This window comes from Varanus komodoensis, unplaced genomic scaffold (genome assembly GCF_004798865.1).
Source record: "Varanus komodoensis strain SLA01 unplaced genomic scaffold, ASM479886v1 scaffold4, whole genome shotgun sequence".
NCBI classification, from domain to species: domain Eukaryota; kingdom Metazoa; phylum Chordata; class Lepidosauria; order Squamata; family Varanidae; genus Varanus; species Varanus komodoensis.
The window spans coordinates 10,666,465-10,681,286 of NW_025335941.1; the positions used below are offsets into that span (position 1 = coordinate 10,666,465).

Below are 14,822 nucleotides of genomic sequence, written 5' to 3' on the forward strand. Positions count from 1 at the left end.
TGTTGGGGCTGAAGAGTAGCATGTGATGGGGCCTGTCACTTCCCATTTCCTTCTCAAAAGTGTTTTAGTGACAGGTAGCTGCATATCGGAGATGGTAAAATGCTTCTTTTTGGATAGCCGGCTAGCGATGTTTTGTCATTTGCTTCAGCAAGGTGACAGGAGTCATAAATTAGTCTCCCAAATGTGTATGGGAGGCTTGTCACCTACCTAGCCATAATGAGATTTATAATTGTTACTTTAATGAAAAATAGCACTACAGATAAACATTTCTGAACTTTTTTTAAAAAGTAGAACTCTCCCCTCCTGCTCTCCCCGAAAGCAACTAGAAGCAGTTAAAAAAACCTACACAAAGTCTACACAAGAGAATAATCACAGCAGCCATTGTTTGGTATAAGAATATATTATTTAAAAGATGAATTTAAAAATAAAAGAAAAAATCTTGTACAACAGCAGGGTTCCTTATCATTTACATCCAGCAGATAAATGCCGGTCTATAGAAAAGGAACTGGGGAAAGTGCTCAGTGGTTCGGCCTCATCCTTTGTCAGTGCTGTGCATTCCCGTGATGTTTAGCTGAACTTGGCAAACCTCTAAAGGGTCTTTGTGTCCATTGTAATGCTGGAATTAAAATACAAACATCATTAGACCCAGAGGATGACATTTCATCCACCCAGAATTTTTGGCAGAACTCAGATGCGCAGAAGCAGGACACCAGTTCCATGCATAGCTGCTCTGCGAATCAGTCCACACAGCGGACCAGGAAAATGGTGGGCTTAGAGTAGGTAGAAGCGTGGGTCGATGTGCTGCAGAATGGTGCCTCTTGTTACTTGGAGTACCTTCTGGTGCATCGCTAAGGCATGACAGTGGTGTCATGGGGAGCTCTTCTTGATCCACATACTATGGAGGCATGGTAGCCTATTCATCAGATCGAGCCGGGCTTTTTTCGACCTGAAAAAAGGCTCTATGGAGCCTAGAATTCTACATTGCTCACCAGCACAATTTTGCCTAATGAATGCATTAGCGATCAGGCAAGGGTAGCTCTTTAGAACCTTTTGAAAGAGGCATTTCATGTGTCTCCTGAAAAGGAATATTGGGTACAAGCTGCTCTTAATCACATTAAACTCCCCCGGAGTGCATCTTGGGCTGGATCTTGGGGCCAAATTCCAGGACCCCACAGCAACTGCGTTCCCCAAATGACCATTCAGAGAACCACATCTGATAACTGATATTTTTACTTTAAAATATGCAATCCTTTTCTATCTGAAAGAGATGTTTATTCTCAAGCAGAGAACAATCCTGTGGTCCAGAGACCATAGGATTGATTGGATTCTGCCTCCCAAAGCCACAGACCCTGCTTTGATTTGGGAGAGGAACAGCACGGTTCAATCTCTCTTTCCCTTCCCCTGGCAGGAATTACTTTCTCTACTCTTCATCATTGATTATTGATTCATTCTGTTGTTCAATACATTCAGTACACCACATGCCACAAGACACTTTTCTGTCTTTAATACTTCAGTTTTTTGACTATCAGACATCAGTTGTTCAGACTGCGTCCTATGATTCCCAATGGGAAAGACCCCCCTTTAAAAAAAGAAAGGTACCTTAACTTGATGTGCCCCCTCTTTCCTTTCCTCTTCACTTCTCCCTGCTTCCAGATGTCAAACTTTCATTCTTCTGTAACTAGTTAAGAGCAGAATGGAAAAACAGCCTCACTGACTGTTGTGTGGCTCCCCACAAGCGTGAATACTGCCGCAGACCCAGCCATGCCAAAAGTATTTGCTGTGAGCCCAGCAGATCTCCCTCTATGGCTCAGTCCATAGCAACAGTGCTTACTATTGTGCAGCCATTGTGTTTCTTTGACGGATAGAAGTACTACACCCATACTTCATGCGCCCTACTAACAGTTTCATAACCCAGTGATCTCACAATTCTGGCATCAGACATTTCCATTCCAAAAGCTACGCTCATTCCAATTAATTTTGTGATGGCTCCCTTCCACCGGCCTTGTCTGACAGCAGTTTTGTACCTGGGCTTCTTAGAGAGATGAAGATTGGAGGCCAAGTTTATGCTTCATAAGAGCATATAAATTTAAGAAGCTGTTTTTGAGGTTGGATTTGATGGAGCTGACTCATGGTCCATTTCTTCTGCAACAGCTAAATTTCCCGAGGGTGGAGGGGAAAGCTAGGGAACAAATTATTGTGCTCGTGATGAGGGGGATGATGACTGAGACTCAGTGAGGTGTTTTGCTTAAGTGTTGGACTGGAGACTCGGAGTATCTAGTGGGTTCTAGTTTCCACTTGGCTATAAAGCTCACTTTGGGCAAGTCACTCACTTTCAGCCTAATCTACCTCACAAGGTTGTTGCTGTGAGGATAAAATAGAGCCACCTTGGGTTCCTCACAAGAGGAGAAAAGGTGGAATGGAAATTGTAAAGAGTTGTAAACCGTCCCGAGTATAGAATTGTTTCACATAAATAAATAAATAAATAAATTGCAGTGCAATCTGATGTGAGTAAATGGAGGAGAGAACCAAAAGAGAAGGAACTTTATGGGTAGGTGCTCTTACTTTAGTGTAACATGAAGCAACCTTTACACACACACTGACCCAAACACCTGTGTTCTCTGGCAACACAAGACCAGAAAGGGGCAGGTGAAGTTGACAGGGTCTTTGAGAAGAAGGAGCCATCAGCAGGCTGAGCTAAAAACCCGAGAGGCAGTCTTGTACTCTCTTGCACCAGTGAAGTTATATGAAAAAGCAATTAGATAGCTGGCTAACGTTTTAATGAATCCCCACAGGTCAGACAGTGAATTCCAGTTGGTGAGCAAATGCTGGGACAGGGAGTTCCCTTGGCGGCCAGCGATCCCAGCAGATCTGTTGCTAATACAGGGACCCAGGAAACAGGAATTCTGCCGCAGAGAAGTCTGGGGTACAGGGCAGAGCCACCAGGAATGTTGAAGCGGGGGGAGTCATACTGCACTCATGAGCTCTCCTGTACCGTGGTGTGGTTATCCTCCAGGGCGTCTCCTTGTGCTCCGCAAGCATTTTAGTGGCTTTTTTTTAGAGTGAGGAAAATCTGGTATTACCTGAAAATCACACTATGACAGAATTTTGCAATTATGCTGTACTGCAGTGCGACCTTGTACTGCTTTAATGGAACATAAGGAAAGATGAGCAATCACAAATGACTTTGTAACTCCACCTGCCCCCTGGAAAAATTCCTGTGGATGCCCAGGGGCACAGTGGGAAGTCTCTGGCTTGCCTTGACAGTATGGTAACCTTCCCAATCTGGTGCCCTCCAGATGTTTTGAACTAAGACCCCAGACCAAGCTAGCTAGAGCTAATGGGAGTTGTAGTCCAACACATCTGGAGCAAGCACTAGGGCCCCTTCCTTTTTTGAGGAAGCACAGCTGAGATAAATACATTGTGTGTGTGTGTATCACAATCAGGGCACACACTAATGAATACAGTGCAGTTTCCATTGGGTGGAAAACCTGAGCTTATAGCATACACAGATGCAGTTGTGGGTGAAGTAGGACAAGCCGGAAAAGAGACGTGTGCAGGGATTTAAAACCCCCATCAGCTAGGGGCAAATGCAAAGAAGCAAAGAAACAGTGACTTCAAGGGGAAGTGGGACATCTCCTTCTGCTCCCCCACAAAAACTCAAGAGAAGGAGAAGCGGGACACAAGGGAGAGGCTGTGCTCCTGTTCACTTCTGCCTTCCAGCCAGTGAAGCCAGCAGGACCAGCAACCGCCTCCTGTTCCACCAGAAGGCAAGCGAGCACATCTCCTCTCCTCTCCTGTGCCATCCTTCTCACAGATGAGCGCCACTGAACGCAACGTGATGTACTTGTGAGTGAGACCATGGAAGGTAATGTGATCTACTTCTGAGTAGGCATCTGTCTCTTCTGGGCAGAATATGATAAGGACAAACTCAAGAGAGCAAAGGAGGCAGTTGAGTAGGGTCAAAAAGGCATTACGAATTTTGTCAAAGCTAGGGAGGGAAGGGAGAAGCAGCACTGCATTTGCAAGTCAGAGACGGCGAGAGAGATGAAGTGAAGCTATGAGAAGGTGAGGGAAGCAGGAAAGTCACTGAAGGAGCTCCTTCTGTTTTGTCAAAACCCCGATAAGACATGTCCTCTTCCCTACCACCCTATTAAGACCACTCCTCCTAATGCCAAAACAGCACACAGGTTTCACACACACTGATATTATATATTGGGTGAAAACCACAACATATAAACAAGTTGTGATATCAGTGCTCTGAAGAAATCTGGGGTACAATGGCAGAAATAATGCCAGGAAGGCGGGTTGGGGTGAGCAGTGTGTGACATGCCTGTGAGTCAGGCATTATAACCCTGGGAAACAAACCTAGTTAGACTCTCCCCTGGTTGGTGGAAACTGGCGATCTGGCTCATCTTCTTCTTTGCTACTGAGATAAAAGGGCTGCCCGTCCATCTGCAGAACCAAGTGTACCATACAAAGGAGAGGTAAAGCCTAACCCATGTCTTCTTCTGTTTGTGTGTCTCTTTCCCCCATTCGTGGCTTGAGCATTAAATGTGCTGTGATGCTTTTATCCAGAATCCTAGCTTACGTGCAGGGTCACAAAGCATGTTTCATCAAGGTTTTGTATTGCCTGAAACATGTGGTCAGAAAACTTACTTGCCTGGATTTATTTTTTAAAAGCCCACTCAAGTGGGCTATTCAAAAGAAGCAGCTACTTTTCACAGAGCCAGCCGAGGGCAGATGCAGCTCTGTGGTCCACGCCTGGCTTCCGTCTACCCTGGCTGCGGGGGAAGGCCCTCACCCTCCTTCATAGCCAGCATCCAGCATAGCAGGCTGGCAGGAGAGAAATGGGTCACTCCTACCCTCTCCCGCTGGTTTGCTTGGTTTCCATGCTGCCTGTGGAGAAACTTGGACTCGCCCACCACTGGCTTTGAGACATCGTGGACAGCGGGAGGCAGTTGCTAAAGGCCTGAGTTAGTAAGTTGGCTTGTGTTCACCCTTTGGGTCAAAAACTATCCCATGGGAGTAGGTCAGCCTGGACTACAATGCCCATCACCTTCAGCCAACAAGACTAAGGCACTTATGAGTAAGACTTCAATTCTATGTATACTTGGTTGGAAGCAAACCCCACTGACCACAGTGAGACTTACTTCTGAGTAAGCCCATAAGGTACAGTTTCATTGCTCATCAGAGACACACTGGTACTGGTCAGCTTTCCCATTGTTATGTCACTCCAAATTAAAACTTGACCAAGTTTCAGCAACAACTTACTATGATCTTTAACCTATTGGAAAGGAGGTGGTAGTATTCCCGTAAGTTCCCTCTTCCTTCTATTTCACAGCGTAAAACCCAGTTCTCAGAGGCAGCGATGTTTAATCTGAGGCATCCCCAAGGACAGGAAGGGCCAGAGTCCTTGTTGCTGGGAGCCACTGTCTCCCACACATGCCAAAAGGAAGTCTTTCAGCATTAGTAAGCATGGCTAAATTACATACTTCTGGAAGTACCAGCTACCACACACTTCCCTCAGTTTTTGAAAGGATTTTTGGTTTGAAAAATGAACAGATTGCAAAATGCACAGAGTCCCTGAAATATTGTGGTTTATTTTGTTAAAAGCGATTGAATTTGGGCAGAGAAAAATAAAATGCTTCCTTGGTTTCCGCCTGCACTCTTTGAACTACCCCAGAAGTAGCTTAGCTTTATGATGTCATGTTCTGTAGGAAATAATTTCTAGCATCAGTACAAATTAATCTGTACATTTGGGCGTAATCTGGCATTTGTGCTTGTTCACCACAACCTGCAGCCAACTGGGTGGGAAACACTGGGAATTTTGTGCAACACAGCTGGCAGGTCCCATGCTGGGGAGGACGGGCTGACTAGCTGTGATTTTGCTGTACGTTAATTCCTAAAGCATCTCCAAACCTATTTTTTAAGCAAATAAATGCATGAAATTCTCCACTCTATTTTTGGGCAGAGAAATAGGAAGGGGAACAGTTTACTGAATATCTCCCTGGAGAGGAGAAATTGTCCAACAATTTCTTAGGGGGCAATAACACAACTTCCCTCACCCCACCCACTGTCCCCAAGATGTGGGTTTGTTTTTCCTCCCACTGCAAGAGGAAACAACAGTAGCAGCTGTGTTGGCAGTCTGGCTGCTATTTTTCATTCCCTGGATTTAGGATTATTCTGGCCTTGTGGGGCAAGCTAGTGTGGGAGGGAAGGGGGCAGGGCTGGGGTGGCAGCAAAAGCAATAGTATTTAGAGAATTATTTGCAAAATGGCTTTTTCTAAGGGAAAGTGTCTTCCGAGAAGCATTAGCTCAGTTCTAGAAAAGGATGCAAGCTGGGAAGATGTGTCTGGGAGGAATATGAGAAAGACAAATCAAGAGCTGCAAGCTTACCTCTTTCATAGTGTCATCTGTTTGCTTTAGCTCTTCATAGCGGTCCCTGGATTCCCAAAGTGGGTGGAGCATCACTTCTTCAACCTCTGGAAAAAGCTAGAAGAAAGCCAAGCAGGTCAATTGGAGGGGCAATCCTATGCATGTTTGGACAGGAAAAAGTCCTATAGTACCAGCATTTCTCAGTTTGCATGTTGGTTGAAGGGATGCTGGGAAATGAATCACATTTTTGTTTCCAAACATGGATAAGACCATACCCTAAACTTCTCTTTTAACAATTCTTTTATTTTTACATGAAAATTAATCACAGAAGCATTGTATAAGGCACTGTTTTGTTTTTTGTTGGTGGGGGAGTTCAGTTCTAGTTGGCATTTTGGAATGTTAATAACTTATCAGAGCTGTCAATTAGGTAAACAATAACCATATGAAATTAATTCAGTCAGGTCAGATCAGTGCAATTAGATACACATTTGTCTGAACATAATTCCTATTGAAATCAATGGTCTGAAAAATGCAAATAATCAAATGAAGATTTTTAAATAAAAAAAAGCCACTTTGCTTTTAGATGATGCATGCATATGTTGTCGGAGAGGTTTTCTTTCCCAATTATGGATAAGGTAAGGAATGGCATGTTTCCTGCATGATAATGCCTGCCATTAAAAATAATTACCTTTATACACTGCATTGGCCAAATAATGGGGAGCACCTTTTTAGCTGATCAGAAGATTTAAACTAAATTATCTGCCTGACCCTACCTTTGTTACAGTTTCAAACATTGGAATCAGGACGAACTTCAGAAAGCCAATCTGTGCTGTAGGTTTGGTCACTTTGTCTCGGTCCATAAAAGGTGCCACTGGAAGACCTTCAGACTTTTCCCGGTCACTCTAGGACAGATGTAGCAATGTGTCAAGGCATTTTTAAATAAACAAATACATACAAGTTAATGGATATTATTTATGTATAATTTATATTGCTTATGAACTGAAGTATTTACAGCGTGCCTTTCAGCCCCCAGGGTGGTACACTAAAAGGAAAAGATGATAAGGGCAAATCAGAACAACAAACCAGATTAACAGCTGAGTTGTCATTACAGCAGAATGAGCCCTGTGCCCAAACCCATTTGAAATAGACCTGTAGGGGAAATAGGTCTTCAGTGCCCATCTAAAAGGGAGTAAAGAGAGAACTTCAGTCAGTACCAGTGCCCAGGACTGTACAGCTGTTTTTTCTCAAAATAAAGGTGGGCAGTTTAAACATGTTTGGTTTTACAGAGCATGCATGATTTAAGATATGGGTCAGCCCGGAGAAATGCCACCATGCAAATGAAAGGAAGGGAGGGCCATCTCAGGACTTTCCCATAAGCTGCTCCTTTTGCCTGATCTTGTGCAATGAATTTATCAGATGTGTTTTTAAAAATAGTTATTATGGCTCCAAATCATTGTTCCGGTACCGGGGAGATGTTAAATCAAGAAGTACCAGAAGTGCTTCCCCCGCTTTGTATCATGATCAAGCATTACTTGGTCCAGTGCCAACTGCCACAACTTGTTCATACACACTTCCATTGGCATATGGGTGGGCCAGTTGGCCATTCCCTTAATTTCTGTTGTTGTTGTTGTTGATTCCTCCTACAAATGTCTCCAATGGAAACACAGTAAGAAATGATAACCATGGCACCATATGGTACCTTTTTCAGTACTAATGAGATTGTCCTTTTGAAATCTTCAGAGACCTTCCTTCCTTCCTTCCTTCCTTCCTTCCTTCCTTCCTTCCTTCCTTCCTTCTCTTTTCCATGACTTAGTCACAAATGTTACAAAGCCATCTGTACAGATAAAAATAATCCAAACCTGACCCACTTGGTGCTACTCATTCAACTGACTTTTTCCCCACAAACAGATCTCACCCCTTTTGGTTTTACATTGTTCACATACGGGCTTAACTTGAGAACAATCTATTAGGAAGAACAAGCAGTAATCCAGTCTCATTTCGTGCCTATATTTTCCCTTTTAGTTTATGCATTCCAGTCAATTACAGTCACTTTTATTTCGAGCACATCACCAGGATGACACATTTCCCGGACCATACTGAGAAAGAGACCTTCCATCTGGTTGGATTTAGCCAGTCAGGCAGTGGCCTGGTTCACACAAGCACCGTGGTTTAAGCAACAGATTAAGCTATAGTATGTGCCAGGCATCATTTGCCTAATTATTTGCCTGGGCATGGCTTGTTGTTTCAGCTGAACCTGGCTTGCCTGAGGAGGGGAACAATGCTCAAATGACCCCTGGTCTGTCACGGGTGGGCAACTAGATAAATGGTGCCCAGCATGTGTGTTAGCCTATGCCACGGTGATAGTGTGTACGGGGCCACTGCTTCTGTAATGGTGAAACCTGAACTACTGGAGTGGTGCCTCTGGGGGTGCTCTTACCTGCATAAAATATTCCTCTAATAAGCAGTCTACCCATGGCTCAGCCACTTCCATTGGGCGAACTTCATTGGAGATATCACAACATTTGATCAGTATCATCTTCAACTGAAAGCAGGAAAGCATTTTGACAACTTTGTAAGTAAGAGAGAAAGGGTGTTATCTGCCTTTTCCCTGGCACTGTTCTCTTCACTTCAACAGTGGAATCTCTGCACTGAAACTAGCCGGGGGGGGGGGGGCAGTCAAGAGGGATAAAAAGCAATCAGGTTTCTGCTATTGACCACAGTGAGAAGATGCCTACAGACAGTTGTCTTTGCCTAGAACATGCGCTCCGGGTTGTACACAGCACCCCAGTGACTATAGGAGGCGGCTTGGACCAATCTGCTCACCTAGCCTAGTAGTGTCTACTCTGGCTGGAAGCTGCTTCCAGTGTCTTAAGCAGAAGTCCTTCTCACTCTTTATAGATCACTTTAGCTGGGGTGCCAGGGATGCAGTCTAGGACCTTCTGCATGCAACCCATGAGCTGTGCCACTGAATGATCAACACCCCGCTAATTTGGATTCCTCCATAAGGAGCAGCCTCCATGCAAAGTTGCATGCTTAGCTCGAAGGTATTTTCCCATAGCAACATCTACTTTGAAGGAATTCCTCCTTTTGCATTTCATTCATTCCGTTTCAGTCAGATGGTACATGATCCTTATGAAAACTAATCTGCCCCACTGCCTTAGCCTTTGGTGTGATGGAGGGAGGCAAAAGGAAAAACTCACATTTTGAATGTGACAGATAGAGGCACCTGAAAATTATCTAATAGCCTGATCCTTTACAAACCACTCTTAAAAGACGAGTGACTTAATTGTGTATTTAGCCCTTTAAACGCAAGTGGTTCAAAAACAGACCAGATGAAATATCATGGCTGTGAATAAAATGACATTCCCTTGAGGTGAAAAAGGTTAGGACAGGGAAGGACACTGATTAATTTTTCCTTACTGAAAAGCACCGGCTGATCACAGGGTGCTTCCAAACGAGACTGTTATTGTACAAGCACCCTGCCTTAATTCATGGAATTTTACAGAGGGTCCAGATGACAGTTTTCCATTTGTAAGCCTTCCTCCCACTGTGTTTTCCCTCCACTTCTCCCAGCATTTTCTTATCACAGAGTGGTAAGAAAGTGCAAAACACTGACTAGAGGAACCATGCCTTCTGAGGGTTAATGCCAGAAGCCTTCCATCTGGAAGCACCCTTAGACAACTGTGTAATATCCACCATTTTGACCAGGTTGGATTCCTCTGAAACGGCCACACTGCTGAGCTTTCTTTAAAATGGGGCAGAGCCAGATGTTCAATGCAAATCACCGTTTCCGTGATCTGCTAAGGAGAAAGGGAGGGAGGGAGCTCAAGGGGGGGGGGGCATTCCTGTAGCTACTTCATGCTGCCATTCTGTGGACCATGCAGAAAGGACAGGACAGACTCTGCTTACCTGGGTCACATGCTCCTCATCAGAGTAGTCAAAGCTGTCCAGTGTTTCTTTGAAAGAGTCTAGTATTTCAGCATGCCTTGCCATGTCTGTTGCTAAGATTAACGTAATGATTCCCTATGCAAGATAAAGATGGTAAGATACTCAGGCTTCTTAAATGAGAAAGGACTGTTTTGCACATGGGATCCCTGCTCTTCAACTTGCTCCTATTGAACCTGTTGCGCACCATCCCCTGGCATCATTTTGAGATGCCAGGGGAGATGCCAGGGATCACCCTGTGCAAGGGAGACCGAATGCTACGTTATGCTGAAGATCTATTAGCATTCGGCGTTTCCAGTGTTACTGTGGAGTCTACGGCGGGAGGAGATCCATGTTGGGTCTGTACTGCGAGGAGAGGGGCACTCCATGCCCCAAACCAGAGGCTGCCCCACCTCCACTCTTTCTGCGTGAGAGGGGATTCTTCTTAAGCCTACGGGTTTTCTCCTCTGCAGCTAGTTGCAATGTGTAATGTACACGGTAGCAGACTTGGCCACAGCTTTTAAAGTCATACCTGCCTTATCCGTTTGAACTGTTCCTTATCCACATTGGATAAAATGTTGCATTCAGGTTGTGCAAGGATCTGGAAAGCTACTGCACAGTGATGGTTCTCCAGAGGAGAGATGTCATTGTAGCGCACTGCAAGCTCTGTTCGCGCATTAATCTGGTACCTAATGTGAAGGAAAGACATATGAAAAAATGCACTCTCAGTCCTGAGGGGCCACACTTTTTGTACCGTCAGCACAGTTTGGTTCTATTGAGCTTTCTTAAGCTGCAGCAGTGAGATTCGTCTTTGTCCTTGAAGCTCCGTGCTTTTTAAAAAGGGGGTCAAATTACAGGGGCAGTAAGTTAGTCTGTTGTAGCAAAACCTGCAAGAGGATCCTGTGTGCCATCTGAAAACCAGCCCACTTTCCAGATGCATAGTTCTTGAAAGCTCAAGTCACAAGAAATGTGTTTCTATGCAGAAATCACCATAATATTTCCTTGAACATCTGGAACTACAGCTGAATGTTATGTAAGTGGAAAACCCAGTGTGGCTTCCCCACCCTCTTTTCTACTGCAGCCCCTTGTATCTCTGGACTGTTGGAAAAGACCTGGGATGTGGCTCAGGGAGATGAAGTTAGAGAAGGGAACTGGCAACATTCGAAATCCACATTGCCTGATTGGCCTTCTGTTCATGCAAATGCTTGAAAACAACCCATGATATCCAGGTTCAATGCAAAATGATTCTTATGCAAAGGGTTGTGCATGCATGAAAAGTATATGCACACATAGATATTTGCTTACAATTTTGTCACAACAGTCTCATCACCAAAAATAGCAGTCTGCTTTTTAAAATAAATTCAGGAATGGGAACTCTGAAGCAGCAAATGCATCTATCTGCATTTCTCTCTGTGTGTGCATGGACATACCTGTTTCTTCTTGTGCGCACTGGTCCCTTTCTAGGGTCTAGTTCTATGCCATTCATTCATTCATTCATTCATTCATTCATTCATTCATTCATTCTGTGTTTCTTACAATAGGTTTTCTATTTCATACTCAACATTTAGAACATCTTGTCAATATGTACAATATATTATAAGTAAAGAGGTTTACTTATCAGAAAAGTGAATAAAAATTCGGGAAAGCGGGGTGGGGGTGAGGCTAGGACTGTGGTTGGATGTATCATGAAATCTCATCTTTACAAAATCCCTGGTGAAATATATTTTCAGTTTTTTTATTTAATTGACATATTTAGATAATAAATACAAGATATAATAATGACTGTAGACAAGAAATGGCACACACTGCCAAGGGGTAGTGGCTGAGTCACAGCAACCACTGTTTTTCAAGGCCTGCTTGAGGCTGCTGTGTGACCTTCAGCAAAATGCCATGCTGCTTTCCCCTCCTGAATTTTCAGCATTTGATGCCGAAATGTCCTTTGTCCCTTCTCCCACCCCAGTTCAGTCTTGCTGCTACACTAGCTAAGAGGGAAATAGAAACATTAACTGACCAGTTCTAAGCACACCCATCAATTTAATAAGCTGCAGAAAATTTTGAAATAACTTTTTGATGGACTCTCATTTTTTAATACTTCAGTACTTTTCCCACCTCTCTCTGCTTCTGTGCGATCATTTTAAGAAGACTCTTTTGTGGACATACAGCACTTCAGATAGTGACACCTCCCACATTTCAGTCTAGTACATAGTGCCAAGTCTCTGTGTCCCACACACAGTGCCTGCACTGTTGCTTTGCCACTGGAAACCAATTATTTTCCTTGTATAAGGAGCTTGATTCTGTTTGTCAAGGGCTTTTATTTTCCAGCCTAAGGGACACTTCACGCACTCCTGAGTAGCAAACACTGCATGGGTGAAAGGCAGACTCATGCTTTATCGCGCAGAAGGTACTCTCAGCCGGAAGCCACAATTGGCTTCTTGCTAGCATGTACACAGTGAAATTCGCATGCATTCCTATTATGTCCTGTGAGAAAAGCCCAATTTGCCAGCCTCATTGTATTTGCACTAAGGTGGCCTCTGCCTTTCTTTGCAGAGGAGTTTTTAACATTTGAAGGCATCCTCCATGTGAAGGGCTGTCCAGTCCAGATAAAGAACCAGCAGAACGGTGTGGGGGCCGTGAAGCGGCCCGTCTGCAGTTTGGACCTGGACAGCAAATTGAGCAGACACACCTGACACAGGTTCCTCCATTATGGTGAGACGTATTACATTTTTACTTAAATTACAGTATTTTTTTCCCAAATGTGCACCTGTGAAGATCAAAGAACATATGCAATTTGTAGCAGGTACATGAGTGTCCTCTTTTGTGGTGATGCGTATCCTCCTTATTTGTGATGTTTTGGCAACCTGCTAAGCATGAAATTGTCTGCACAATGAACAGTTAAATGGTCTCAGGCCCCACTAACTTCAGTAGGACTGAAGCTGAAATCCTGCCCACTTACCTGGGAGTAAGTCATCCTGGGCACAGTGAACAAACACATAGAGGATCGCAGTGTAAGTCGTGTTTAATATGAGGAATTGTAGGCTAAGCTTTGGTCTGCATTTACTCAAACATTATACTGCCAGCAATCTTTGCCAAAAAGGATACATACGTGTTGTTATATCCTGGGTGATCGAGGTCATGACACACTGATGCAGTCATTAGCATTAAGATATCCATCTGGGAAAGCTTTACCTGAGCAGGAGGGGAAAACGCAGACTTATAACTTTGTATGGGTTTTGTAATGACGAAAAAAACATTTGTTTTGGAAAAGTAGGTTATAATCGGTTCAGTGAACGGAGGTTTAATAGCTACATTTATTGCATACCAGATTGAAGAGGCTTTTTCTTTTTCTTTTTGGTAGCAGTAGCAAATTATTTAAGACTGTCTCTGATGTATAATTAACAACAAGATAGGAAAAAAGTTCAGTTTCACATGACAGTGGAGAAGCTTTATTTAAAAGCAAAGCTTTCTAATTTTATAAGACATCAGGGTTTGTATTAGTTTAAAAAGCCATTTATTTGAGCCCTTCATGCCCTATTTGAGCTCAGAAGACAAATGTGAAGATCAAGTAATTTGGAGTTTATTTTTGATGATCTCTTTGCTTGAGCTAACAACCTGACCCTAACTCAAAGAATTCTAGTCACTTTCAGCCATATACCATTGCTGATTCAGTTGCTCAGTTCAGAGGTCAACTTCCCATGTTTAATGGGGTGGGAATGCGGGGAGACCAACCAACACCAAGCTGTTCAGGGCCGGATGAACCCGGGCCAGATGCCATTGTTGGGAGAGAAGGAAATGTGGGGGCACAAGTGACTCATCTTCCTGCTTTAACAAGCTTTTATGCTGAGATTTATAGGAGCCATCTGTGGTGCTCCGTGGTGGTGCCTCTGTTTAGGGGATGGAGTTAAGCACCATGGACTGTTCATTTAAAGCTTGGAATAGCTGCCTCAGTGGATAAGGGACCCCACTGACAGAGGAGTCACCGGCCTCCTTTGTCCCTTCAGCCCCCACAGCTCTCCGACCCCTTCAGAGAACAGAATGTACCAGAGGAAATTAAGGCAGTTCTGTCTATGCTGAAATGGCTAGAATGGGTAGCCAAGGCACTTTTCTCACACTGAAGGACAAAAAAGATGCTATGCTAAATACATCTGCATAGCTTTATTTTTTAAATGGCGCTTGTGATGGGCCTGATCTAGGCTGGGTCTGTGGCATGAGCAGAGCAGGGACTTAATCCTTTCATTCTGGCACCACTTCCCTGCTGATGTCATTTGCTGCCGAATGGAAGCTGCCATAGGTACACAGAGCAGCTTTGCTTCAAAGAGCAGCTCAGGTGAGGTATTCTTACTGGGAAGATACCGCAAGGTGAGGGCTATTCCTGCTTCTCCTGCACAATTCTTCTTCCTTCTCTTTCTCCTCCTATATTTTTATTTACTTAATTTATACTGATAATTTTAATCTTATATTTGTAAATCAATGTATTTTTTGTATTTTGTATTTATTGGTAATTTATTATGTGCTATTGTATTTCA

At 43.8% G+C, this 14,822-nt stretch overlaps 1 protein-coding gene across 1 annotated transcript in view; it reads right to left on the reverse strand.

Annotated features, from left to right (window-relative positions):
• Positions 1–387: 387 nt before the first annotated feature.
• The window catches only part of PDE9A (phosphodiesterase 9A), a 68,449-nt gene continuing 54,014 nt past the window's right edge, over positions 388–14,822 (reverse strand). Inside the window, exons 12-19 of the mRNA XM_044442688.1 lie at positions 13,403–13,485; positions 10,832–10,988; positions 10,285–10,398; positions 8,813–8,917; positions 7,149–7,277; positions 6,397–6,492; positions 1,600–1,678; positions 388–616 (exon numbers count right to left, since the gene is read on the reverse strand). Coding sequence (XP_044298623.1) covers positions 1,634–1,678; positions 6,397–6,492; positions 7,149–7,277; positions 8,813–8,917; positions 10,285–10,398; positions 10,832–10,988; positions 13,403–13,485 — 729 coding nt within the window. The 3' untranslated portion in view covers positions 388–616; positions 1,600–1,633. The remainder of the gene's footprint in view (positions 617–1,599; positions 1,679–6,396; positions 6,493–7,148; positions 7,278–8,812; positions 8,918–10,284; positions 10,399–10,831; positions 10,989–13,402; positions 13,486–14,822) is intronic.